This window comes from Protopterus annectens, chromosome 1.part0 (genome assembly GCF_019279795.1).
Source record: "Protopterus annectens isolate FY-2018-M chromosome 1.part0, PAN1.0, whole genome shotgun sequence".
Taxonomy (NCBI): Eukaryota; Metazoa; Chordata; order Ceratodontiformes; family Protopteridae; genus Protopterus; species Protopterus annectens.
The window spans coordinates 1,984,853,222-1,984,878,172 of NC_056725.1; the positions used below are offsets into that span (position 1 = coordinate 1,984,853,222).

General features: G+C 40.9%; 1 protein-coding gene across 1 annotated transcript in view; it reads right to left on the minus strand.

Annotated features, from left to right (window-relative positions):
• Window positions 1-499: 499 nt before the first annotated feature.
• Window positions 500-24,951, minus strand: part of CMPK2 (cytidine/uridine monophosphate kinase 2) — a 391,806-nt gene continuing 367,354 nt past the window's right edge. Inside the window, exon 5 of the mRNA XM_044070534.1 lies at window positions 500-874. Within this exon, the coding sequence (XP_043926469.1) occupies window positions 754-874 (121 nt within the window). The 3' untranslated portion in view covers window positions 500-753. The remainder of the gene's footprint in view (window positions 875-24,951) is intronic.

The following is a 24,951-nucleotide window of genomic DNA, read 5'->3' on the forward strand; positions in this document are numbered from 1 at the left end:
AACATTGTATAACCTGACAATATATGCAACAAGCCACCTAGTGAAGTTGCAGGAATGGTACCAGTTAGTGATGTAGGATCTGCAAACATGTCTGGTGCACGCCTTGCCTTACAAGGCACCAATCAGTATGTGAACAGATAGCACAGTAGCAAATTGGACCAGTGAAGTTCTGGGGCCACTGCAGCATTATATCCTCCATAAAGCTTGGCATGTATCTGAACCAGTGCTATGGATGTACTTCCTTCTAAATACTGCACGTTTTGACAGCACAACATACCAGATGGCCATTTTGCATTTTTTTGCATTCCACAATCTCACCTTCAGTAACACAATTCTATGAAGACTAATATCAGTAGCTACTATAAGTTTGCATTATATAATAACTTTCATGAATTCTGCCAATAATATACTACAAGGTACGTAGGACGGAACAGAAGAATTACATACTGTGCCACTTTTTAATTTTGCTATTCTAAATTCCAAATGAGCCACATGAAGCTTCAGAATCAAGATCTTTTAATTATTAAGTAGAAAGCACAATAAAAATACTAAATAACAATATATCAATCAGCAATCACTTATATGATAGCAAACATTCTCCATGAGACAATAAAGTAAAGAATTGATTTATACTGCTGTACAGATGATCCCTGACATATGTGCAGTCCTATAACGATAGCAATGTTGTAGTGATGCAGGAACCAAAGTCACTATTGGCCAAGATGGGATTACTGTTACCTAGCATGGCACATGCTACAGTCCACAGTAAAGTCTGATTAAAGAGAGAATGTGCTGGAGAACATCTTCTTTAGATGGAGCAGAATCAACGACAATGCAGCTGGGATTTTCCATTCTTCTATAAGCTTCTTCAACCCTGAAAGTAAAAAATTAACTTTAGCAGTTTAAGTCAATGGCTCTATGTGGTATAATTATTTATAGGAAAGAAATCATGGTATGTAGTCCTATCTCGTCGTAATTCTTGCTGGATGGGTTCAGAGCCGATACTAAAGCTCAAGAGCTTTTACTGGCTCGAGGCTAGCCCCTATCCCATGGTGCCTCACAGCAATTCCCCAGATCTCGTTTGCCGTGAAAATTTTGAGGTTGTGTCTTACTGGCTCATTGGCTAAGTAAAACTTTATTTACTAAATTTAGTCTTTCTCTCTGACTTTCTCTATCCTTTACATACTTTAATAATATTTCTCACTTGTGTGACTGTTTTTTGAGAGTTTTCAACCCCTATTCCCCCCCAAGGACTGTACGGCCCGTTTAAGTTAGAGGGCCGTAGTGCCCATTTTTAGAGGGCCTTTCCTCCCTGTGTGTGCATGTTTGAAAAAACAAAAAGTTATATACTTCTGTCTTCTGTACTACCTTTTTGTCTGTAGTTAGTACTTTATATTGTTGTTCTTGTTTATCTAACTAGCCTATACCTTGTACTTGAAATGTCTAAAGATAAGGATAGCGAGCATAAGGATCATTGCCCTTCAGGGTTTAAGAAGTGAGATAGATGCTCACAGAGAATGTCTCTTACAGACAGTCACACCAGTTGTGTGCACTGTCTAGGTGAAGCCCATTTGCAGGAGCCCTGCACGTTTTGCCATGCATTTAGCAACAGAGTCTTAAATGACAGGAAGAGAAAACTTATTGATAGGGGTCTTATGACCAGTTCCTTCCAGGAACAGCTGGAACTCAGTCAGCCAGCTCCAAAATCTTCTAAGAGAAAATCTTCGGCCTCAGCTTCTGAGCCGATGAAAAAGACCAAAGCATTGTAGCCAAGAAGTTCTGGCTCCGATTCAACTTTGTCCATTTCAGTGCCATCGGTCTCCTCGGTGCCAAGGTAACCTTCGGCACCAAAAATTTTACTGGACATTGATGCTGTGTCACCCACCTTGAGATGTCCTATTTTGGAGAGGAGGAGATCTCCTTCTGTCTCTACTGGTCCTCCAGGACTCTATCAGATGAGGACACTGAACGGGTGGTGAAGAGGTTGCTTTCAGAGCCAGCTCTATCAAGAAAATTGGCCCCTCCAGACCCAAAGGCTTTGGAGCCGACCCCCTTACCTACCACTGTTCCTCCTCCGACTACTTCACTTTTGGAGCCTATTACTTCAGGTTTTTCTGTCATGGACCCGTCGGCTCCAGGGATTCAACCCGTTTCCTCGAAACCAATTACTCTATCCTCAGTGGCTCAGTCTGGAGCTGAGGGATCTGGGAGCCAGTGCTCTCGAGTTGACTCTGAGGGGGACAGTCACGCTGGTTTCTCATCAGACCCTTTCGGAGCCTTGGCTCAAATCAGCTCAGCCCCCACTTCTGCTTCGGAGCCGTTCCCCCTTGCTAGGAGCCGACCATCCATCTCCTTGGAGTGGAGGTCTTCTTTGGAGCAAGGGGGAAAGGCTTTTGAAGCTATAGAGAAGGCTTTGTCCTCTGCCAAAGCCATACCTTTGGAACCTGTGTCCCACCAGCAGCAGGCAGCAACCTCTTCCTCCCTGCCACCTCCACAGCATAGGGAACCAGAGGCCCAAGTAGCTCCCATTGGAGGTGCCCCCACTTCCGAGACCTCACCAGATTATCCCACTGGAGAGCTCCATCGGAAGAGGCTGTGTAAGGGGAAGCATGTTGACTCACCTGAGTCTGTCACGTCAGACACTGATTTAGAGGAATCAGAAGGGTCCCCTAGATCCCCCTCTGAGGATGTCCCCTTTTCTGACATCCTAGAAATCCTTAGACAGCGGGGTGATTGGAAGACCTCTAATCCCACTGAGGATGAATCAGTGTATCTTGAGGCCTTTGGTTCCCGACCTTCCATCTCCTGGGTGACACTGCCTTATGACCAACTCTTGGGTGTCATATCATGGAAAGCCTGGACCTCTCCAGACTCAGTGTATCCCATTCTGAGGAAGCCAAATAAGTTTATGACAGCACCTGAGGAAAAGACTTTTCTTAGTAAAGGAGTTCCCATTGATGCTATGGTGGTAGCAGCGGCCAGCAAGAAGGAGTTATCCAAAACATCTTCTAATATCCATTCTCCTAACAAGGAGTCCAGGATGATGGATAGGTATGGGAAGTGTACCTTTTCTTCAGCGGCATTTACACTAAGATCGCTGAATTACCTTACCCATTTTACTCGTCTTCGGAGGGATCTCCTGAAAGAGTTAGGAGATACCTTCCAGGGTTCAGTAGCTTCGGGTTCCATGGACAAGGTTTCTGCACAGCTCTCCACCCTTACATCCATAGCTAACTCCTCCATGATGCTGATATCATACGCGGCAGATGGAGTGAGTAGGGCAGCAGCAGCAGGAATATCCCTCAGGAGACATTCTTGGATGCGTCTTTGTAATTTCATGGAGTCCTTCAAGTCTTCCTTCACTAATGTCCCCTTTGATGGTTCATCTCTTTTTGGACCCCAAGTGAAAGAGACTTTGACTAGGTGTGAGCAGGAAGGGAAAACCTTATCTGCCGTCGGTGTCCTTTTCTCCCTCCCATCTAGACCCTATCCCAAGGGTAATACAGGAGGGAAAATGTGGTTCGTAAATCCCAAAAAGGTTCCCTCAGGCATAAGGTCAACCCTCCCCTAGAGGTAGAGGGGGAGGATATAATGGAAGATGCCACCCTCATGGCAGAGGAGGTCTGCAACACCAGGGAGATAGAGAAACTTTCTCGGATTGTCCCTTCCATCGCCCCTGAGGGGTTGCCCAACTGTCCATCTCTGGAGGCAGTTGGGGGTCATCTATCACTGTACCCAAGCGCCTTGCTAACCATCTCACAAGATCATTGGGTACACACCATAATATCCAGAGATTACCTGATACCCTTTGTTTCTAAACCCCCAACAAACTGGTCTCTACCAGACGTAACACCCATCCAACTAGACTGTGCAACATCAAAGGTCATCTCGTTGCTGCAAAAAAGAGTCATCCAAGAAGTCCCTGCAGAGCAAGTAGGATCCAGAACTTACTCTCGATTATTTTAAGTTCCGAAAAAGACTGGGGACTGGAGATCAATCCTAGATCTCAGCAGGCTCAAAAAGTACATAAAGAAATCGAAGTTCCGAATGGTCACTCTGCAGTCGATATTTCCCTTGATCAGGAAAGACAATTGGATGTGCTCAATCGATCTCCAGGATGCGTACTACCACATCAAAATGGACATGTGCTCCAGGAGACACGCTTCTGGCTGGGAGCCAGTCATTTTCAGTTCAGAACACTGCCCTTTATTCTCACTACAGCCCCCAGAGTGTTCACCAAATGCATGGCAGTGATTATGGCTCAGCTGAGATGTCAAGGATTCCAGGTGTTTACATACCTAGACAACTGGCTCCTCACTGCTACCACCAAGCATCAACTCATCAGAACCAGGGACAATACTCTATCCTTGTGTGCCAGTCATTGACATCACTGTCAACCTAAAAAAGTCAGCCTTATCTCCTTCACAGCACATTGTATACTTAGACTCAGAAATAGACCCAACCACCATGTCAGCAAGACTAACACCAGAAAAAGTAGAGTCTCTACGCAGTCAAGTCATATCCTTGCTAAACAACCAAAAGTTCAGGCCAGAGTAGTCCTTCAAGTCCTAGGCAGAGACCATGGCTTCCTCCATCCTATTAGTTCCTCTTGCTTGTCTACACATGAGGATACTTCAGTGGCTATTTGCCCAATGGTTGATGCAAGACCTTCCATTGCCTCACTAGATTTTTATAACAAGCACCTGCAAGAAGGATCTGACATGGTGGTTGCACACAGAACTACTTCTCCTAGGTCGTCCACTTGTTCCTCCCCAAGAGAAAGCAGTTTTGACCACGGACGCTTCCCAGGTAGGGTAGGAGGGGGCATTATCTGGGAATTACAGTCCAAGAACCACGAGAACCACTTGCACATCAATGTTCTGGAGATGAGGGCGGTGCTGTATGCATTGCAAGCACTTCACAGCTCCCTTCCCACCGGGACAATTGTGATTCAGTCAGACAACATGTCCATCGTGTGGTACATAAACAAGCAAGGGGGAACCAAATCTTACCTGCTTTGCAGAGAGGCCTTAAGAGTTTAGAAATGGGTGATGGATACTCAATGCTTCCTGACAGCAATGCACATCCTGGGCAAATCAAATGCAATAGCAGACAAAGACAGCCGAGCAATTCTGATGCCTCACGAGTGGTCCCTGAATCCAAAAGTTGCGAAAGAGATCTTTCACAGATGGTGCCAGCCTTGCTGTGACCTATTCGCCACTCACCTGAACACCAAATGCAGCAGCTACTTTGCCCTAATTGCCCATCCGGGGATGTCAACCAGGGATGCTCTAGTCCACAATTGACCCCCAGGACTTCTTTATGCCTTCCCACCCTTTCCTCTCATCCTGAAGGTAATACAGAAAGCAAAACAGTTGAGGAGTTCCCTGATCCTCATTGCTCCTTACTGGTCTCGACAAGTTTGGTTTCCCTTCCTGTGGCTCTACCTTTTGGAGAAACCATGGATTCTGGACCCATCTCCATACCTTCTGATTCATCAATCAGGACAGGTCCACCCCACAATCCACACCCTCAAAATGACAGCATGGCTGCTCCAGTTCCACAAATAGCCAGGTGTATTCCCCTATTCCCCTTCTGTCAAACACATTATAATTTCATCCCATAAACCTTCCACTCAGAAACTGTACTCCAGCAAATGGAAAAGGTTTTCGATTTGGGCTACAAACCAGGGCGTAGATCCATATATGGCTCCTATAGAGTCTATCCTATCATTCCTAGTGTCAATTTTTCATGAAGGAGCTGCAGCCGCTACAGTTAGAGTTCAGTTTGCTGCCATTTCTAATTTCCATTTTGGCTTCATGGGAAATCCAGTCATGCAACACTCCTTGTGTAAAACCTTCTTAAAAGGATTTATTTTTCTCAAGCCTCCAAACAGCCATTAGAACCCTGGGACTTAAACATAGTCCTCTCATCTTTGATGTCTGTACCCTTTGAGCCATCCTCTTTCATCAGACCTAAAATTGATGTCGTGGAAAACACTATTCTTAGTAGCCATAACATCTGCTAGGAGAGTCTCAGAACTGCAAGCTCTTACTATTCAATCTCCTTATATTATTTTTCACAAGGACAGAGTCTCACTCAGGACAAACCCTTTCTTTCTTCCCAAGGTATGCTCAGAGCACAATCTGAATAATACCATTGTGTTTTTTCCAAACCACTCTAATAAATCTGAGTATAGACTACACCAGTTAGACGTTCACAGAATTCTCAGATTTTATTTACACAGGACTAAAAAATTCAGAAAATCTGATCAATTATTTGTTTACTTTTCTGACAAGAAGAAGGGCTTCCCTGTTTCCAAGGTTACTCTTTCAAAATGGCTTTCAGATTGCCTTTCCTTTGCTTATTAATCAGTTGGCAAACAATTACCCATCAAAGTCAAAGGCCATTCTACTAGAGCTGCATCCACTTCATGTGCTTTAGAGCTAGGCTCCCAATTGATACTATATGCACAGCAGCTACTTGGGCAAGACCACATACTCATTACAAACTGGATTTGGCCTCCCAGGACAGGTCTTCCTTTGGGTCCACTGTGCTGAAGAGTCTCTTTGCTTGTGCTACCCGGGATACAGGTGCTAGGGACTCTGTCCCATCCAGCAAGAATTACGGTGAGATAGGACTACATAACATAAAGAAATTAAGTACTAACCATAACGTTCCATGTTTGTAGTCCATCTCGCCTACATTCTTGCATCCCTCCCTCCAACCCCCTTCCTGTTTCTGGGGGATCTGGTGGACTATACTGGTGCTGTCTGACCTGGTTCTCATTTGTTGTCCACCTGGTATGGATTATATTTTAAATCCCTTGTCTGTACTTATGCAGCTCTGATATTTCTTACATGATAGATACTTATTGCTTTCTTGCAAACTAGGTCTGGGAAATTGCCGTGAGGCACCATGGGATAGGGGCTAGCCTCGAGCCAGTAAAAGCTCTCAAGCTTTAGTATCAGTCGAGTCAGAGCCGAATATCGGCTCCGAACCCATCTAGCAAGAAAGTAGGCGAGATGGACTACAAACATGGAACGTTATGGTGAGTACATAACTTCTTTATTTTGGGCTTCAGGGGAAACAAGATAACACTCTCCAGAATTTTTTTGAGGCATCAGTGCATTATTCTTTTAAGAAGATACACTGTCTATGTTAAAACTCTTAAACTGTTTAAATGTTCAAATACTCTCAGTAAACATAAATACTTTAAATATATGTGTGCATGTATATACACAAGCATATATATAGAGAGAGAGAGACACTGTGCAAATCACGTAACTTTTTCAGTGAAGATGCAGCAAATATGTAATATATCAAAAGTCACCTAAAATCTACAAATACATTTCTTTAAAATAATTAATATTAATTAAATATGAATTAATCTATTATGGCTGGAGCCATACATAAATTTGTCTTCCAAGTGTTCCACAAAAAAGTCTGACTATATTGATGCAAAAGATATACCTATACCAATACCCTTTAGCTAAAGAAATCAATGACTGTCAATATCAAACATATTTTAGCTTACACATCATGTGAAACTAATCAAAAATCACTGAAATATGAGTCATACATATTCACTTTAGTTAACCATTAATGTAATACTTGAAGTCCTGTCCAATGAAGGACGTTAATGTAAAGGGTTGTGACTCCTAATGGGTGCATATGTCAAAGTGGTTCCAAATGCAAGTCTTGTAATAAATGTACAAATTGTGGAGATTCTTTCACTCTAGCTCTGACCATCTGCAAAAAGACAAGAAAGTCTGTATTCTAAAAAAGCAGAAAGGGGTTCTGCTAAGGAGCCTCTCCCAAAAACAGTAGGTCAACCTGACAGAAACGCAATTACTTTGTACCTCCATTCTGGTAAAGATATAGGAACCTTTATCCATGTAGGAAAAGAGCCTTTTTGCAATGTAACTTTTGAAACGTCTGTACTTGCTGAGCTTTTTCTTATGAAATATGACTTAAAGACTGTGCCATCCATAGACTAATTATTTCTTTATCAGTATGAATATTCAACCAAAGTTTTGTACATCTCATATTCAAGCTGAACAAGTTAATATGTTCTTTTCTTCTCTTTACCATTCTGTTTTGAGGTTAAAAAACACATGATGATAACAACATTTAGACTGGTGTATAGGAGTTATGAATAATATTAAAAATGTTACAGGAAAATTTTGTTCAAATTCCTTGTGATGTTCATATTTATGGGTCAAAAGCTTATGTTCTCTATCCAGGGCAACCTAAAACATGTTTTTGTGGCTCTCCTGATCATTTAATTCAAAAATTATACTAAAAGGATATGCCCTCATTGTGGGGAAGTAAGCCATACTCTGCAAAACTGGAAGAAATGTAAGGGGAATGGACCACTTTTGGTTCAACTGTCCCCAGGTTCAACACCCTGATAAATCAAACTTGGCCACTACTGCTTCAATACCACCTGAGAGTTCTACATCTGTGTTCATCAATATTCCCTTCAGAGCTGTTAGCTCTGAAAGTGATATTGATGAACAATCTACTCATAGTGTTGCTGGTACTGTTGACGAAAATGGAAAATACTGGTAATAGTGAATGTACTGAAGAACATGCCACTGATGATAATATTAATACTACTAATACCACAGGGGAATACGTTAGAAAATGAAAGTTAAAACAGGATGAAAAATATTGCAAAAAAAACAGGGAACGGGATAATATACAAGTATGCTGTCTCAGAGTTAACAGCCTTATAAATGAATACAGATGTCCCATAATTTTAGAAAATGTAAACTTTTTCCTACTGGTATAATATGTTTGCTTGATATCACATTATTAATTGAAACACAATAACAACAAGTATCAGTTGTTTGGGTGATAATGTTTACTGGTCTTTTGGGAAAGACCTATGTTGTGGCATTTCAATGTTACATAAAAAAATTGAAATTATTGGATATCATAGTCCCCCTTCCAGGGCATTTTCTTGTCTGTGATTTCTGTGGTTCTTTTGGTGTATTTTTGGTTTATTTCTCTATATGCCCCTACTGTTACAAAAATCAGTGTAAAATTTTATTTAGGTCCCTGCAGCTATACATTCTAGTCTCCTTGCCTATTACCATTGTTGGTGTTCTAAATTGACTCTTATGAAAACATACTGGGAAGGTTAATAATGCTGTTAAATGATTTTGGAAGGTTTTCAGAAAGGAAAACTTAAACTGGGGCCTAGAGTAGGACATTTATATCAGGGGATCTTTTGCTACTAACATTGATTACTTTGCTTAGACTGATACTTGGTCCTTATGTGAATATAAACTGCTTCCTTTTAGTATTCTGGACCATAAAGCATTATACTTTTTCCATGGAAAATTTAATAAACAAGCCCTGTTAGGTAACAGAATTTAAAAAGTGTTTGGGAATATTTTAGATTCAACTCAAAGAAAACAAAAGAGTGTAGAACTTTGGCAACATTTGACTTTGGCAAATACAAGCCCTTGCCTACTTGGCTGGTGGCTTCATTACTAGCAAAAATATATAGCTTTATATTGTGTACTAGAGAACGACATGGAGACTGATTACAAAAAGTTGTATGGTAATTTCTTATGGGATTACAATTCTGTTGTACAATGTAACTATATACATGCTATGGTGTTTTTAGAAAAAAAGTTGCAAGGCATTACTGAAGACCCATTATTGAGTATAAATCCTCCTCTGTCTGTGAGTGATACAGCTGATTTCTATTTTACCTGCTTCATTTTTTCTGTTTTACGAAATCTGCTTGGCCTGGTTTTTTTGTTTTACACAGTGAATTTCTGGGCCTTCCTCTTTTTCTGAAAAGATTTCAAGCCTGCATGAACTAAAGCACTGCTGGTGATTCCCTGTTGTGAGAGGAAAGTAACCCTATATTTTTGTCTGTGAGTGACTGTGAGTTATAAAGCTTTCTGTTTTACCTGCTCCATTTTGTTTTCTGTTTTAAGAAATCTTAGTCTGGTGTTTTGTTCTGCGTGAAAGATAGACACTTAAATGCCCTTGGCTGCACATTTCACATGTCCTTTTACTGGTTAAATTGTTTCTTGGCTGATACTTAAATATGCAGTGAATTTCTGGGCCTTTGTCATTTTCTGAAGAGAGTTCAAACCTGCATAAACTGCATAAACTAAAGTACTGCTGGTGGCTCCATGCTGAGTGAGGGCAGTAAACCTATATTTTTTGTCTTTGAGTGATAGAGCTGCTTTCTGTTCTAAATCTGCTTGCCCTGGTGTTTTTGTTTTATTTGAGAGACAGACACTTAAATTATCTAGCCTGCACATTTCACAAAAAGGTTTTTCTTTATTGATTAAATAGTTTCTTGAGTGATACTTAAATACACAGTGAATTTCCGGGCCTTTGTAATTTTCTGAAGATTTCAAGTCTGCATAAACTAAAAGCACTGCTGGTGATTCCCTGCTAGTTTTTCACAACCATCCTCCTCTTCGTTGATCTGCTTTTAAAATCTGTTGTTTTTAAGCTGCCCACCCAACTTGAGCTTAATAAGCTCCTCCTTTCTACACTGCTGTTGACATCTTGAATTATTTACCTGCCTTTCCTTGTGCTTATATCGAAAAAGTGCATTTTGCCTCTCATCGTTCTACTGATTTACTTGTTCTGAATTCATTATTTAGCTAGCCATACCTCTCAAGTGTACCTCATTATGAGGAACGTTCCTCATTTGAGGTCCTATAATGTTCATGTTCCTCAAAGTTCCACACTGAAATCATCTGTCACACATTCAGTGTTAGGAATTTTTTTAACTGATATCCATGGTAAAGAGAACAGAATCATATTAATTCATCAAGATACATTTTTATATGTAAAAATACCACATTTTAACCATCCTATGAACTTCCTAAGTGAAGTTGTTAGTAAGCTGTGAGTAAGTGTTTCACATTTTGCCCATTTGTTCCACATTATAAGAGGTTGTGTTCCTCATTTGGAGATGGAGGTTTGAGAGCTATGTAGCTAGCTGTTTGATAAAGTAGCACATTTCTATACTCTAGCAAGCACTTGTTTTTACATCAAGAGGTCAGTGGATTTTACACCTAGTGCAATGGTAGGTAGCCTGGTCTCTTTAGGCTGGGGAAACACTTGAGATTTCTGAATGTAGGTTTATTGGCTGGAGGGCTTATTAATCAGCTTATCTTGTTTTTAGTGCTGTTACATATTCTGTACAATTGAGTGGCCCTTGGCTCATTTATACAAAGCAAAGTATTTTTCTTGAATAATCACATTCTTATAAGCTGTTTAAAGTACAATACTGTATCAGTATCTTTAAATTTGTTTGTGGTAGTATTTCATATCTTTTAAGTTTGTTTGTGGTAGCATTTCACTTTAGACACTCCTTTATTCTGGTTTTACATTAAGAGGGCTGGGATTATTCATCTAGTGGCAGTAGGTGTTTACCTCGTCTATCTGAGCTATGAAACATAAAAAAGGGATCAAAGTATTTTTTGCACTTTTCTTATATACTGTGACTATACTTTAGTAGTTTTGAAAAACTGTACTGTCTACTACTGTTTTAATAGTTAATTGCACTGTATTACATTTTATCTGTTAGTTGTAGGTCTGCTGTATGCAGTTTGTGTGGTCTTGTTACACTTGGTCTCCAAACCAATTATTCTGTATTAAAAAAGTGTTTTTCTGCACCTTTGTGGCAGAAGTGTGCTGATCTATCCTGTCAGAGTTGGGGATTGCTGATGGCAGGCTGATTGTGTGCTTTCCTAACTGGTAGTTAGCTTAAAACATGGCCCTGTTGCTCATATTTAAGCTTTGCATTTGCTCAGTGCTGCTCTTCACACAGAGATGTTTAGCAATGCCCTGTATGGAAACACTTCTAAGATTTTTTTGCTTCTCTAGAAGCAACTCAGTTGCACACTGAGTAGCGTTGCCTTATTGGTCAACCTTAGCCTATAGGTTCATAGGTTCATAGGTTCATACTAGGCTATCTGCCCGAGGGCATTTACAAGCCTAGCCCATAGTTTTGTGGCTTACGCCACCCCTTTAGTATGGGGAACTATACCCATTATTTTGCTGTGCCTCTGTTGAGCAGTGACACTGAGGTAATCCCTGGGGTATATCTGCGATCTCCCATCCATTGGTCAAGATTTCTCTTGAACAAGGCCAGCGAGGTGCTCTGCCTCACATATACCGGGATTTTATTCCACAGCATAGGGAGTCTTTGGGTGATGAATCTATCCCTCCAGCACGCCCTATTAATAGCCGTGTCGAGGTTTAAGTCTCCGCCCTTGTGGCTCTGACGGATCTAGATTTTTGAGGTGAAGCATATTCATCAAATCTGGGTTTGACATGGCCTTGTATGTTAGGCAAAGGTCACCTCTGAGCAAGCGTGGCGACTGAATAGAGCTGGAGTTCTTTCAGTCGGGCAGCATAGGACAGATGTTTGAGACCCTTTATCCTTTTGGTGAGGAACTTTGTGGCCTCTCCAGCTGCTGCAAGTGTCGGGTCAGATACATTCCGAATGGGGCATTGTACTCAATCATTGGTCTGATGAGTGATGAGTATAGGGAGACTATGACCTCCCTTGATCTAGATGAGAATCCCTTCATGATAAGGTGGGCAATGTAGAAGGTCTTCCTAACTACTTTAGCTACATGGGTGTCGAATGACAGACTACTATCAACCTGGGTCCCCAGGTCCCTGATAACTTCTTCTGTACTCAGTGGATTGCCACCTATTTGGTAGCTAGGGGTAACCTTGTTTTTCCCGAAGGGTATGACTATGCATTTTTGGCATTTAACTTTAGGCCATGGCTCTGGCACCAGTTATCCGTTTCTGTGAGACCCTTCTGAAGGATATCTGTGTCAGATGTGTTTTCTACTATGGCGCCAGTTTGCAGTCATCTGCAAACTTTGTCAGCCATAACCCTCCTGTGTTTGCTTGTACTTCGGAAAAGTAGATGCCAAACAAGAGTGGGCCCAGGACTGAGCCCTGTGGTACACCACTTGTGACAGGCTTTGAGTCTGACATGGCGCCAGCAACTCTGACCCTGTGGGTTCTGTCACTCAGCCAGTTTGCAACCCATCTTGTGATGTATGGGTTAACATTTAAGCTGATGAGTTTTTCAATGATACCCGAGTGGGGTATTGTATCAAAGGCCTTCGCCAGATCAAGGTAGGCTGTATGGACTGCCTTTCCTCATCAATGGCTTTGGTGACTGTTTCAAAAAGTCAACCAAGTTTAGAAGGCATGATCTGCCTTTGACAAAGCCAAACTGGGATGGATCCAAAGTCTGCAAATTCCCTATGTCTTTATTTATGAGGTCCATTATGATCCTCTCCATGGCTTTGCAGATAAGGCTTGTCAAGCTAATGGGCCGGTAATTTCCAGGGTCGGTGGAGGCACCGCCTTTGTGAAGTGGGACCACAGTTGCAGTGCGCCACTCCTGGGTGCGTATCCAGAGGTAAGACTATGATTAAACAGCTGTCCTAGCTGTGGGTTTAATTCCTCGTTGAGTTCGTGGAGCACACAGCCGGGACACCATCAGGTCCCATGGATGCTGTGTTTTTGCTTTGGAGAGAGCAGTTCTCACTTGGGCGTTGGAGATGTTTGGGGGCTGCAATCGCTTGGTATAGATATCTCTCCTTTTGGGGGAGGGGAGAAGTTTGCACTGAACCTGTCAGCCAGTATGTTGGCAATGTCTGTAGGATCAGTAATCTTCACATCATTTTGAACTAGTTCTGAGCATATCTGGGAGTTTCCTCCCAGGTTTCTAACATAGCTAAAGAAGGCCTTATGATTGTCTTTTGAGTCTTTAGCTATTTTTCTCTCAAAATTTGCTTTGGATGATTTTATGAGAGCTCTTAGTTTTTTACTTATAGTGATCAAGGGTGTCTTACCTTTTAAGGATTTTGCTCTATCTTGTAGTAGCTTCCTCCTTTTGTTGTAGAGTTTGTTTATGGCTGGGGTCCACCAGAGTGGACGCTTACCTTTGGTACAAAGAGTCTTTGTTTTGCTTGGGATTGCCTTATCCATGCAGTCCTGCAGGTGCTGGTAGAAGGCATTTGTAAGTGATTCAGCGGCTTGAGTATTGTTTTCCGTCGGCTCGGGGGCCTTAAAGGAGACCACACTAGTCTTTAGAAGTGTGAAGTCGGCTTTCGAGAAGTTCTTTACTGTGGTCTTTTTTATTTCAGGTGGGGGTGGGATGAGGACCTCCAGCGAGATTAGTTTGTGATCTGATCTCACCAGTGAGGGGTATACTTCGGTGTTGAACATTGTGCTCCCATGTTCGTGATGATGAGATCAAGTATGTTTTCTCCTCTTGTGGGGATGGTGACTAGTTGTTCCATGGCATTTGAGTTTATGAATTCCAGGAACTTTTGGGCTAGGGTGTTTGGGCTTGAGTAGTGTTCCCAGTCTATATTAGGGTAATTGAAGTCACCTAGTATGATGGTGTTTGGTGATACATTTATCCCCTCTAGTGTTTTCAGGAAGGCCATGTGAGGTTCCTGAGTTTGTGAGGGTGGCCTGTAACATGCTACAATTTGCAGAGCAGTCTTGCCTATGGTTAATTGCACCTGGATGGTCTCCGATGCATCGTGCGTTGCCACCAGTCTTGAGGTGTGGGTGTCTTTGATGAATATGGATACCCCCCCTCCTTTCTTGGTATTGTCCGGATTTTGGGGCCGGAACGCATGCTAAGAGGTAAAACCTGATAGTGCTGGGGTGCTCTCAGGAGCCTTGAACCAGGTTTCTGTCACTGCACAGACATCGATGTTCTCCATACTGAGAAGGGCCTCGAGTGCGTGCATTTTGAGATTTAGACTTCTGGCATTGAGCAGCATTACCCTTAGTTTTTTTCCTTTTTGTGTTCTAGGGTGGTAGGTTTAGAATTTGAGCCTTGCCTAAAAAAGGCACTATGGGGGTGGCAAGAGCCTTTGCCAATATCCGGAATCCCAGGGGTGACAGGTGCAAGCCGTCCCTTGCGAAGCAGTGTGGCTTGTCCAGCATGTCATCCCAGGCAGACAGACATTGGATCCCCTTTGAATGACACCAGAGTTTAAGCCAATTGTTAAAGCTGATCATCTTATCTCTGTATTGTGGCATCATTCTTGGTGAAGGTAGGATACTGCTCAAGGTCAGGGTCATACCTGCCTGGGCTACATAGGTTCCTCTTGTAGTCTCAGTGCTACCAGCAGAGCCCTGTCAAATTAACCCATTCTCTTCCCTAATAAAACATACACTAAGAGCCTATCAAGGATGGGCAGTTTCCCATCATCTTTCTGGCCAGCCTGATAGACGTGGGCATCCTGAGGCAATGTAGCAATTGTTTCATGTATACTGACAACCATTTACTCCTGAAAATAAAAATACTATATGTGAGAGATGTAGTTACACTATGAAACCAGAGGCAAGACTTTCACAGAAGGACAAATCAAATGTCAAACAGGTTGTCAGCACACACACACTTTCCACACTAAATAAGAACATGACACATAAACTCACATACATAGAAGTACTTACTAGTAGCTTATCAAAAGATCAGAGGCATCCAGAACAGAACCCACTTACACACATAACAGTGCAAAAAACAATCACAACACATAATAAGATACACACCAGTGTCTCAACAAATAACCCACAAGGGCTAACACCACAAAACCTAATGTAATGGTCATAGGTGACACGATTGTGAGAAACACGGATGTTCCCCTCACCAGGCTAGATAAGAAGCAGGTTACAGTTAGCTGCCTGTCAGGTGCCAGGATGTGTCGAGTCACTCAACCACAAATACTGGTATGACTCCATCATAGTCCAAGTGAGGGTGAATGACTTGATACATACCTCACTGGACTATATGAAGAGAGACAAGACTGAGCTCTCAGATTATGTGTCACAGGCAGGTATAAGCCTAGCCTTAAACAGCATTCTACCTTCTCCAAGGATGATGCCATAATACAAACAAAAAATTATTGACTTTAATAATTGGCTTAGCTTCTGGTGTCAGTCCAAAGGGATTCAATATCTATCAGCCTGGGAAGACATGGTCGACAGGCCACGCTGCTTTGCAAAAGATGGTCTTCATCTGTCTTCTCTACGCTTTTGGATACTGGCAAAGGCATTAGCCACCCCTATTGTGCCTTTTTTAAAGCAGTGTTAAAATTACATAACAAAACTCTCTCTAGATAAACTCAAGGTACTGCTGCTTAATCCTAGGAGTCTAAACAAGAAATTGCACTCCCTGGAAGCACTCCTTACTTTGGAAGATACTGATGTCTATGCAGCCACCAAGACATGGTTCAAAAGAGAGGAAAGCACCTCAGCCGTGCAGAGCTACAATGCCTTCCATATGTTCAGACCACAAACTGAGCATGAAAGGAGGAAGTGTATTCATCTTTATTAAGGATAAGTATACCTCAAAACTGGTCAAACAGCACGACTCTCTCTAGCTACTCCATGTTCAATTAACTATAGGCAAAGACCCCTACCACATCAAAACTGGCTATAGGTACCCCACCATGAAACAGGAAAAGCATACTGCATACCTGGACTTACTGGAGTCACTTGCCAACACCTTACTCATGGGTGATTCTAATTATCCTACCATCACCTGGGAAACATACATGACTACAACCATGCTGGCTCAGAGGTTTTTGGACTTTGTCAATGCAAATGCCTTGACCTAGCCAAGGCATTTGACACAATCCCTCACTCAGGTATTATAGAGAAACTCTCCCAAATGTGAATTAACCCCTACATTATCAGATGGGTATCCTATTGGCTCACAGGACACATGCTGTCAAAGTGGGTGACTTCACCTCCAGTAAAAGATCAATCACCAGTGGTGTACCACAGGGTTTGCTGGGCCCCTTACTGTTTGGAATTTATTTCGCAGAAGTCCAGGCAGACTTGTATGTCCTGTAACTGACCGAGTTTGTTGGCGATTGCAAGTTAGGAGCAATCACTGAGTCCTCCAAAGATGTTAATATACTGCAGACAAGGTTAAAGCAGACAAACGATCGGTGCCAAAGCCATGTATTAAAGCTAAATGCAACAAAATGCATTATTATTCTCTTTGGAAAAGCTGACATCCCTGCTAATTACACAGACAGCATCCCCCTAAGTGTAGACCCAGTTGTATGTGATCTGGGTACTCAGATCAATAGCAATCTAAACTTTGACCTCCATGTTTCCACAGTAGTAAGAAAATCCTTCTATGTGGCACTTCTTATAAGTAAAGGCATTGCATCTAGATGTATGGATGTTATAATTCCATTATATTCAGCCCTCATTAGACCAGTAATTGAGTACAATGCTCTCCTTTGCATGTACCCCACCAGACATCTGCAACAGTTGGACAGACTACAGAGGTTTCTCACCAAGAAACTACAGGATACACAAAACAAGTATTACACCAAAAGACTGAAAGCCCTGTCACTGTATTCTACCTCCTACAGGTTAAGAGGTGACCAGTGCCTGGCTTACAGAGCAGTCTCTGACCCGGCCCTGATCTAAATGCTACACATTTGTAAATCAAACTGCACGAAGGTCACTCAATCCAGGGATCTTAACTTAGCCTCTAACATGAACAGGTCACGCTGGAGAGAGAGATACATCTCCCAGAGACTGCCACTTCTCTGGAACAAGCTTCCAATTCATGTGAAACACAGCCCCTCCCTGATCTTCTTCAAACGCAACGTACATCAATGGATGTATAAACAAAAACAGTCCAAAACAAACCTGCTAGCAGCTGAAGGTGTTCAGTGAAAGAAAAAGCAGTAATGTGAATAAATCATGAATGAACCACCATGGACATCCAAAAACTCTTGAAATCCTTTACTAAAATGAACCCTCAATAAAATTCATTTTCCTGGTGGAAAAATATATAATAACACAAAAAGTCCACCATTCAGGATGGATAAGCACTTTCGGGATTTCACTTCCTCAGATCCTGTTACAACTGAAAAAAATTTCCATTTAAGGGAGGCTTAACCAATCAAGAAGTTTACACAAGCTGACACCTCCAGTGTGAGCCAGAGGTAAAACATCTATCAGGACCTGATGGTAAAATTACACCCTCCCTAAAATCCAGTCAATGGAAAAACTTCAAATGTGAGTTAAAACATCACTCCATTTGGTGTGCATTTACTTTCAAATGAACACTGCTCTGCTAGATAGATAGATTCTTTAGACAGATTCAAAGAATAATGCAACACCTTAGTTAAAAATAAAACAAGATGTAGTAAATTTACACTCTGTTCCAATGAAATAAATCTTGGCGCATAACAGGCTGTTGTTCACAAAGCATGAACTATAATGAAACAACCTAAAGCAATCACAGTGCATGTATAAGCCAATTCCTTCAGTTCATGCCAATAAAGTATTCTATACAAGAAATAGCAAAGAAAGGGGGGCAGTGAGGGAGAGGGGGTAGCACATGATTCTCCTTGATTCAAAGCTAGCTGGAAAAATCAGTGACAGGTTTTGAAACATTTGGTCTTTAGAATAGGTTTTAATGGTACCACACCATTAAGTCCAGGTTCACGATCAGCTCACAGGTTGATGATCGAATCAATCTCAGCAACTTCAATACAATTCTGCACATCGCCTCCCCTTATGTTTTCAGGAATGAACTGTAGCACCATAAACTTAAAGGCGTGTGCAGGATGCATTTTGAGATGTTGTGCTAAATCATTGGTCTTGTTAAAATGGGCAATGTCATGTATATGGCAAAGAATTATTTTTTTAAATTGGCGATCTGTCTTCCCTATATAAAAGGCGTTGCAATCCTGGCAGTCAGACACATATATTAAATGCTTGCTATTGCAGTTGGCTTGCACCTTTAAGGAAAATGTCTGGTCAGAAACTGGATGGCGAAACAGATTGAGACATTGATACATTGGCAAGCCTTTTATTTTCCACATTTAATAGTCCCTTTTCTACCTTCAATGTGTTGAGTTCTTCTGATAATTCCATCTTTATAACACAACAGTCGTTTGATGTTCTTTTTATTTTTGAAGGTAAATCTGGGTACATCTCCCACTATTTTCCTTAGGCTCTGATCTTCCGTTAACACAGGCCAATATTTCCTGATGATGCCGCATACTTGTCGAACATCTGTCGAATAGGTTAAGATGCACCTTAATGATGGACAATAGTTATTGTGCTTGATAACTTTCTCATCATGAGCAAATTGACTGGAAAAATAGGGTCGACCCTTCCTCTTTCTGATGTTCTGTGCATTGCAGTTCACATCCCTATTGGAATAACCTCTTCTTTGCAGATGTATTTTAAGTTGCTGAAACTCTTTTTGAAATTCATCATCAGCTGTGCATAGCCTAGAGATTCAAGTGGTTTGATTTTCAAATATATTGTGGAAGACAGAGTCACAGAGACTCCCCATGCTTTGGAACAAAATTCCTAACTACATTAGGCAGAGCCCCTCACTAACACTCTTCAAGAGAAACCTTGACGAGTGGATGGGTAACAGAAAATACACCCCTGGGATCACTTCATTGGCTCTTCTTGACAGAGGCTCAGTTAATTAATTAATGGGGCAGCGAAAGCTGACACACTCTGGTTAGGCTTATAAATGCCCTCGGGCAGATAGCCTAGTACCTACCTATGAACCTATGAACGTAAGACATGCCTCGGGCGCATACTGCTCCACAGATGTTCCAAAAAGTATGTGTCAAAAATAAAAAGACCATCAAACGACTGTTGTGTTATAAATATGGAATTACCAGAGTAACTCAACACACTGAAGGTAGAAAAGGGACTATTAAATGTGGAAAATGCAAGGCTTGCCAGTACATCAATGTCGCCAATCTGTTTCGCCATCCAGTTTCTGGCCAGACTTTTTCCTTAAAGGTGCGAGGCAACTGTAATAGCAAGCATTTAATATATGTGTCTGACTGCCAGAATTGCAATGCCTTTTATACAGGGAAGACAGATCGCCAATTTAAAAAAATAATTCTTTGCCATATACATGACATTGCCCATTTTGACAAGACCAATGATTTAGCACAACATCTCAAAATGCATCCTGCACACGCCTTTAAGTTTATGGTGCTACAGTTGATTCCTGAAAACATAAGGAGAGGCGATGTGCAGAAGTGTACTGAAGTTGCTGATCTTGATTGAATCATCAACCTACGAGCTGATCGTGAACCTGGACTTAATGGTGTGGTACCATTAAAACCTATTCTAAAGACCAAATGTTTCAAAACCTGTCACTGATTTTTCCAGCTAGCTTTGAATCAAGGAGAATCATGTGCCAGCCCCCTCTCCCTCACTGCCCCCCTTTCTTTGCTATTTCTTGTATAAAATATTTTATTGGCATGAACTGAAGGAATTGGCTTATACATGCACTGTGATTGCTTTAGGTTAAGTTCATGCACTGTGAACAACAGCCTCTTATGCGCCAATATTTATTTCACTGGAACAGAGTGTAAATTTACTACATCTTGTTTTATTTTTAACTAAGGTGGTGCATTATTCTTTGAATCTATCTAAAGAAAGAGGACTGGTATCTGCTCTAGCAGAGCAGTGTTCATTTGAAAGTAAATGCGCACCAAATTGAGTGATATTTTAACTCACACTTGAAGTTTTTCCATTGACTGGATTTTAGGGAGGGTGTAATTTTACCATTAGGTCCTGATAGATGTTTTACCTCTGGCTCACACTGGAGGTGTCAGCTTGTGTAATCTTTTTGATTGGTTAAGCCTTCCTTAAATGGAACATTTTTTTTCAGTTGTAACAGAATCTGAGGAAGGGAAATCCCAAAAGCACTTATCCATCCTGAATGGTGCACTTTATGTGTTTTTATATATTTTTCCACCAGGAAAAGGATTTTTATTGAGGGTTCATTTTAATAAAGGATTTCAAGAGTTTTTGGATGTCCATGGTGGTTTGTTCGTGATATATTCACAGTACATCAATGGATGGGTGACTGCAAACTCACTCCTGGGTTGGTGCCCATGTCCCTCCTGGACAGAGGAAGTCATTATTAACTACCCTAGACCCTTAACTTTGCAAACTTACTCACCTAACCAGCAACAACTAGGACAACTTGGGATAAATAAGGCTAGGCGTGCAAGGGCTCTAGGGCCATTAGACTAGTAACCACTCCCACAGAGGTTCCTTACCAAAAGAATCCAGGGTATAAACACATTCTCCTGTATGGACTGCCTTAAAGCCCTTTCTCTATACTTGGTCTCCTATGGATTACTGAGAAGCGATGTATGTCTGACATACAAGGCATCCTCAGATCCAACTATGATGGACCTTTGCAAATCTGCAAAATTAACAGCATCAGAACTACTAGACGCAAGGATTTAAAATTTGCTTGTGACATTAATAAGACAGCTATGTGTCTCAAAGGATCCCCATGCTCCAGAACAGGCTCCCCATCCATGTGAAGCACAGTCCATCCCTAACCCTATTCATGCATAACCTTGACCAATGGATGGGAAATTGGAAATTCATCCCAGCTCTGACCCAGCCTCTTACAGACACAGGAGACAATAATGCTCAAACTAACATACCCCACTCACATAACCTCTAAAAGCTTCCTAACTAACATACTCTCTTCTAGCAAATGCCCAAAATACATAGGGACACAATTGGGTTGGGTTGAATGGCTAGGTTTATAAAGGCCCTAGTGGTTATTGGCCTAGTATATACCTATGAGCCTGTGAACTTATAACAAAAATGTGTTCTTTATTATATTATCAAAAATATGTTGTTCAAGGGATGAAAGCAGAAGTTTCTCCTTTTTATTTATTTAACATTTGCTTACCAGGTAAATCTAGCTTGGAATGAGCCAATTTTCAGCAGAGACCCAGAGAGAAATACTCCAGATGCACGTTTTTTTTTTTTTTTTTACATGGGAGGAAAGTGGAGCACCTAGTGGAAACCCACACAAACACAGGGAGGGCAAGCAGACTCTGCACAGAAGGCACCCCTGCCGAGAATCGAACTGGAGAACCTACTGCTGTGAGATGACAATGCTAACTGCTGCACCACTGCACCTCCCCTTTTCTAGAGGAAATTACAAACTATGTCCACTTATATGGGTGCCTTACAGGGCTCTGATGGCACATTTTATTGTACTCAAGTTATCTATTATGGAATATTTTGAAAATTATGTATTAAATATGTAAGTTAAAAAATATCCTCCAAAAGAATATTGGAAGTACCACAACTAAGTAAAGCTGAAAGAGTTTCAGGAATGGCCTATATTCTTTGATGAATTAAACAGGTTCTTAAAACCTGTTTCTAAGAATACATTCTTGAGGTATAGACTGTATATCTTTTTCATTTTACATAGACAAGCCATTGTGTCAGAAAAAAAATGTGTCCATTTTAAATTATTGACCATGCTAATGGCATTAAACACTCTGCTGCTTGTGATGGGGTTTTAAAATTCATATATAAGAAAGGGGATAGACTAAATTTAGCTAACTGGTGACCCCTGACACAATAATACTGACTAAAAATATTTTGTAAGATTGTTCAGCAAAGATTTTCTGAGGTTGCTATTAAATTATTCTATAGTGGGATTTTTAGGATACCGCAAAAAACATAAAAAAAAAAAGACTTATTGACCCACAGACTTGTGCACCAACAGTCAATGTGCATGTGTCTGTGTATGATTTATTGGATTTTTTGGAAATCATCGATGAAATTCAGAATAGAAATTGGTTGCTTCCGGTCTGTGAAATTCCCAAAAACTTATGATACTGTTGTTCATGGCTGATCATGGGATATCCTGAAATGCTTATGTTATTTATCATATATGAGTAACTGGTTTTAGTTTTTGCTTCAGTTGTATGTTTTTCAGTTGAAAGTAAATTTAGTTTATTTATTAATGTATTCATAGCTGATGCATTCAATCACTCACTTGCTTACAGAATCATTTACCCATATTAAGAGTGTAAGGAACATTTATTATTTTTGGATTGATTTTATTACTTATCGCACTGTTCTTTTAATTTCACTTTTAGCTATGTATTCTGGATGAGCACCCTACTGGAAGTTCAAGACTCACTAATTCAAGTCCCTGCTTTGCAAAAGTGTATGAATAAAAGCAAAATGTGAAACCTGCTTTTATAAATTATGTGTTTTTTTTTCTTCAAGGAGGCATAACCTCCTTTACACTTCTCCAGTATGGAGGATTGCAACCTCTCCAAACCCATATTAATTATATATAGTAACTTCAACATCTCTGTAACTTAGAGAAGCAGGAATTTTCACAGATACAGCAATTATCAGGCTTAGCATATATTTCCCTCTTATCACCCTTAAACTTTCACAGTTTTGTAGAATCCTCATCTTTATTTATGAGGTCCATAATGATATGTTCCATGGCCTTACAGATGAGGCTGGTCAGGCTTATGGGTCTGTAATTCCCCGGGTCTGTTGCTAGGCCACCTCTGTGGACTGCAATGACTGTTACTGTTCTCCATTCTGCAGGAACAAAGCCTGTGGTTAGGCTATAATTGAAAAGGGTACTTAGTGGTGATGCTAGTTCATGTTTTAGCCTGTTTAGAAGACAGCCTGGGATTTTGTCTGGTCCCGTAAAGGCTATGTTTTTTGCCTTGGACAAGGCTTTGAGGACCTGCTCTTCAGATATGTACTTTGGGGGATGTTTGAGGGAAGGTTTGTTGTAAGTTAGGAGAGGATAAGGGAGTGAAAGTTTCACCAAACTTATCCACTAGCAGGTTTGCTATCCCTGTGGGGTCAGTGTGTGTGATACTGTTGGCCACTAGTTCTGCACATGCTTGGGTCCTACCCTTTAGGTTACCTGTTATGCTACTGTTGGGGGTAGTCTGGAACATTGCATACATTACTACTTACTACATGGAGTGCACTGATAACCTCCGCTGAAATATGGAAAAATGATAAGCTTGTTATGCACCTTTCTGAGAATGGATGCAGAGTAAATGTTGTAGTACATTGTGCATGCAGATTGTGCTTTCAAAGTTACAGAAAGATAAGTGAGTTATGCACTGCTGCACTGTGAGACTGAATCAAAACAGCTTTCAAAGATGCAAAATAACTTCTGTTATGCACCTTTTAAAACTGTTATGAGTAGGACTTGCACCACAGTATGTATAACAGCATCTAAAACATTTTAACAGTTTTAAAAGCTGTAATATACTCTGCAAAGCTGCATTAAAAACCAAAGTATGGCAGACTGAAGAGTCTAACAGCTTTTAAATATCTTAAAGAAGTGTACTACACATCTATATCTATCTCTGTGTGGCAATGTTATATGCTGTGTAGTTTCTAAGCTATAAATCACTTCATGTTCCTACTCTTTCATTTCACAATAATTAGTAGTGCATCAGAGCAACTGAAGCTCCATGTAGTACCAAGAATTATGATGGAGTTTCTCTAATCATATATACCTATCATGCTTTCACAACACAGATATCAAGATTAATCTCTATATGTTCACTTTGTTGTGTTCTGGTGATTTTGTTTATAAACATGTCTCAAACACATGGCAAGATTACCTTGATAAGACACCATCTCATAATTCTCTGTGCTATGCACCTTTCAAAAATGTTAAGTTTGAGTCTCATGCTAGCAAGGCTGTGTTACAGTTTTGAAAGCTGCAAAATAATTTGTGCTCCTAAACTTTTTTTCTCTGCACCTCATAGTATACAGAGGCAGCTAAAGCTCTATGCACAACAAAGAATTATGACAGAGTTTCTCCAAGTTATTTGCTCTTGAAATTGATGTCAGGATTTACTTCTCAGGCTTTGCTGTAAAAGTGAATTTCTTGACATCCAGTTCTTAACATATATCAGGTTGGTTAATACCAGATACTTATCATAATCCTCTATATGGCATGCTACTGACCCTAGTATTTTATAGTTGTGAATACAATGAACTCAGTTTAGGGTTAAATATTGAATACTGGAAAGGTGACTCCCATTTTGCTATGCTGTACCTACTGTGAAGAAG